At 55.6% G+C, this 4,183-nt stretch overlaps 1 protein-coding gene across 1 annotated transcript; it reads right to left on the bottom strand.

Moving 5' to 3' along the window:
• Nucleotides 1–19: 19 nt before the first annotated feature.
• On the bottom strand, nucleotides 20–2,655 carry MALL (mal, T cell differentiation protein like). The gene is made up of 4 exons (XM_059840596.1): nucleotides 2,482–2,655; nucleotides 1,232–1,399; nucleotides 885–1,013; nucleotides 20–549 (listed from the first exon to the last, which is right to left on the bottom strand). The coding sequence occupies exons 1-4, from the start codon at nucleotides 2,581–2,583 to the stop codon at nucleotides 487–489; spliced, it is 462 nt and encodes a 153-aa protein (XP_059696579.1). The 5' UTR covers nucleotides 2,584–2,655; the 3' UTR covers nucleotides 20–486.
• Between the last annotated feature and the right edge of the window lie 1,528 nt (nucleotides 2,656–4,183).

Below are 4,183 nucleotides of genomic sequence, written 5' to 3' on the forward strand. Positions count from 1 at the left end.
TTACAGAGTAGTCAAAATCTGCCCGTTGACACTTTATTCCAAATACAGCATTTACCAAATGAAACCATCTGAAAATCAGGGAACACAATCGTGTATCTTTGTTATGAACTTGTGTTGGGGAGGGATGGAGTTGAACTGGAGAAAGGCAGATTACATAAGAAAGGAGATTGTTTGCTGAAGGAACAGTGATTTTTTTTTTTTTTCTCTTCCCATGGTTGTCAATATTTGGCAGAATGTCGGTATTGGAGGCTTGGGGCCTGAACCCAGTCCCTCCCCTTGCAAGTCCCTCCCCCAGGTAAGGCAGGAAATGTCCCACAGGCACACCAACGTTTTCCAGCAAAATCCCTCCTGTGATGAAGTGCAAAAGGACTTGCTGTTCCTGAGGCCTGGTGACTGGGCTGGAGCAGGCACGCCTTGGGACAACAGCAGGGTCTCTCACACTGGGAAAGCCCTCATCCTGTCAAGGTGAATCTGGTGCTGCCAGGATCACTGGTAGTAGATGCTGAAGGCGTGGAGGATGTACAGGAAGGCCGTGAGGAAGGCGAAGAACTGCACGAGAGGAAGAAGAGGAAGGGTCAGCTGGCAGAGTCAAATCCCATCTCCTCCCAGTGCTCTCAGCATGGGGAAGCCTCCCAGCACAGAGCTCCCTCCAGCCTCAAAGGAGAGGCAAAGCCTCAGCTTCTCCCAGCATCCGGCCACGTCAGGCTGTCCGTGACCTGGTGCACCCTGAGAAGCCAATGCCAGCTGCACGACCCACAGAGCCGAGGAGCTGAAGCTGTGCCCTGTTGGCACTTGGGGTGGCTCTGCTGTGGCTTTAGCACGTGCTGCTGCCCTTGCAGGGGTGAGTGTGTGTCCTGCAGCCCGGCAGGGTGCTCTGGACTCACCGATGCAGCGCTGTTGAGTTGGTAGTTGAGGGGCGCGTTGACGCCGAACTCAGAGTTGATGGTGGCGTTGGCCTGCAGGACAGCGGCGCTCATGTACAGAATGGCCGTGGCACCATGGTACAAACTGTCCTGCAAAACAAGGCACCTGTGAGTGCTCCCAAGGGGGACAGGTGCCTGGATAGGCCTGGGACCAAACCCTCCCAGGCAGTGGTTTCACAGCAGAGCTCCCCTGGACTTTCCAGTCGAAGCAAAAGGAGGAAGGGGTTGATGGGTCACCAGCCATGGTGGTCCTACGCCCACATTGCTGCTGCCAACGTCTGCCAACATCTGTTCCATCCCCTCCTTACCAGCACTTTCCAGTTCTCACTGTTCCTGTGGAAGCCGAGGAGGTAGCTTAAGAGGAGCAGCAGGGAGATGAGGCAGGAGGTGATGGACACGTACATCACCCATCCCTGCAGCAGCGGCAAGGAGACGGAGGTAGCAGCGACGAGGATCCACACCCAGGTCCCACAGACCTGCCGGGGACAAACAGGCGCCACTGGTGAGTGTGGGATGAGGAAAAGCTCTTTTCCTCCCCAGTTCCCTCCTTGCCTCCCTCCTGGGTCAGCTGCAGCAGCCAACTGAGCCCCTGGATCTGACCCAGAGCATCCTGGTGCTCTCGGAAGCAAGCAAGCAAGTTGGCACTGGTTTCCCTTAAAACTCATGGGAAATGAGTGTTCACACGAAAGGGAAGGGTTTGCTGCCGCCTTGCACACAAGGAAATGTCTCACCCCAAGGGATTTGGTGGAGAAGCCAGAAAATGTGCTTTTGTCTGAGAAAAGTGAGCGGTTGCCTCAACCCAGCCCTGCCCGCTCATTAATCTCCAAGGCTTGGAATCACAGCACAAGGAAGTCTCCTCTCAGCTCCACGCACCAGCCTGGAGCAAGTTGCTCGCTCTGGATCCACCCAAAATATTTACTGAGCACAAAAAGCCCACAAGGTCATCAGGATGAGCCTGTGCCACCCTGTGCCATCCCAGCTGCGGTGGGTGAAACCCCTGGAATTGCAGCAGGGAGCTGAGCCCGCCAGCATGGGCAGGAATTGTGCCTGTGGAGCACAGGATGTGTGAGTTGCCAGCCCCGTGCACCACGACAAAGTACACCAGCTGCAATCTTGGCCGGTCCCACTGGATGCCCTCTGGACCCAGAAGCAATTGAAAGAATCATGGAATGTCATCACACATTACCAGGCTCCCAATTGCCTTCAACCCCTGCGACGACTTGATACAGAGAGCAAAATTGCCTTGATTTCCAGCCATTTCTACAGAGAGCTGCTTCGTGGTAACGAGAGCTGCTTAGTCTGCCCGGGATGAGCCAGCCAGCAGCTCTTTCAGCCTCTCCCAGCCCCGCGGCAGCCGGTGACCCTCACACAGGCTGGGATGGAGCCGAGTGTACCTTGTCCTCAAGCTGTTCCTAAAAACCCCTTCAGGAATACTTTGTGCGTTCAGCGTAAGCTCAAAGACAAGATGTCACTTCCCAGTCACGATGCCTTCAGGATGGCTTCGGGGGATTTTAGCCAGGAGTGGGCTCCTCGAGGCAGCGGAGCGAGGCATACTCACGATCTCCGGCAGGATGAAGGCGTAGGGGATGGTTTTGAAGACGGCGGGTCCGGAGGGCAGGGCGGGCTGCGTGGAGGCTGCGGAGGGACCCACCGAGGCCATCTCTCCCCCGCTGACAGCGCTCCGCTCGGCTCCGCTGGCGCTTGCCCGCCCCGTGCCGCTCCCGTGCGGGATTTAAGGGACACGCCCGCGGGACGTAAGCACAGGAACCGGCCCGGGCTGGCACCGCGCCACTGCCCCGGCCCGACGAGCCCTGGCACCGCCCGAGGCTGCGGCGGCTTTGTGCATCCCGCTGCCAGCCGCGATGGGACACAGCGGGACCCCGGCCCCGCCGGGCACCAATGCAGTGTCATTAACTGGAGGGGGAAGGAAAAAAACTTCCTACACCTTGCCGGCGCAGAAATGTTTCCTGCAAACAGTTCTCTTGGCACGCTTCCAATCCTGGAATATTTTTGCTTTCTCTGTTGTTGCCTCCTCCCCTTTCTGTTCAGGTTTCTGCTCCGCGGTCACGTCAGACCCCTCCACACCCTCCAGGCACATCCAGCCTTCAGAAACTAGCAGGTGAATTTTACAAACACACCAGGAGGGTTTGGCAATGTGCTCCCGAGTGCCTAGTAAGGTTTGAAAGGGAGCTACAGGAATTTCTGCCTCCTGGCAAATGCAGTTTGGATTCGGGAACCACTTGCTGTCTCATCCAGTGCACTCTGCCTGGCCCCAGAGCTCCCAGATCAGGATGAAAGGCTGGGGGTGGCACTTCTGCCTGGTGGCTCAGAGAGGACAGAATGACCCCATTAACCAGGGCAATGGGCTACAGCAGGAGGAAGACACTGTCCCAGTGAGCTATCCCAGCTCTGCTAGGCGAGACAGGTGATGCCCCAGGAACTTGGCTTCTATGCCAAACTCTTGCACAACACAGAGCAAAGATCAAATCCGTGTCTCTGAGCGCTTCCTAGGCTGGGAGAAGTGTCCTGTGGTATTTCTGGAGGCTCCAGCTTACAGATACTCCAGTGGGAGCTGGTTTTTGGCTCCGTGTAGAGGAGGTTTTCAAAAATCTTGTTTCAAATCTCGCCAGACAAAACTGAGCCTGGCTGGGGCTTAAATCCAGGTGTGACTCGGTGGCAACGTCCCCATCACCCTGCAGGAAGCATCCAGATGCTCCAGCACTAAAGAAAAGTGGATTAATCACTTCCCCCTGGGAATGGGCAGCACACAGAGCCTGTGGTCACAAGGTGCTCAGGGGTCAGCAGAGGAAATAATCCTGGGGAAACACAGCATTCCCAGGATCCCCACCAGCTGCTGTTTGTTTTGGGTCAGGCACATTCCTGGGAGGAACCCAGCCTTCTCCTGAGTAGGGGAGAGGAACAGGCAAACAGTCTCAAAACGGAGCAACCTGTTGGTCATTGGTTGGGCAAGAGAGGATTCTTCCCCTAAGCTGGCTGTCCTTGCTCAGCAGCATTCTTAAAGATCGCTGCTCCTTCCCTTCCCTGCTCCCAGGCTGCTGGGGGACTGGGACAAAGAGTCTTTTGTTCACCCTGATTAAAACAACTCTGGAAGTTAATTGGAAGCTGCAGGAGAGGAAAAAAGGGCTACCTCAGCTTTGGCAAAATATGACATCTGACATGGCTACTACAGGTAGTAACAGGCAACCAGAGCCTTGTTTAACGCTGCAAAGTAAAAAATTTAAAATACAATTTCCAGTAGA

This window comes from Haemorhous mexicanus, chromosome 3 (assembly GCF_027477595.1).
Source record: "Haemorhous mexicanus isolate bHaeMex1 chromosome 3, bHaeMex1.pri, whole genome shotgun sequence".
Lineage (NCBI taxonomy): Eukaryota > Metazoa > Chordata > Aves > Passeriformes > Fringillidae > Haemorhous > Haemorhous mexicanus.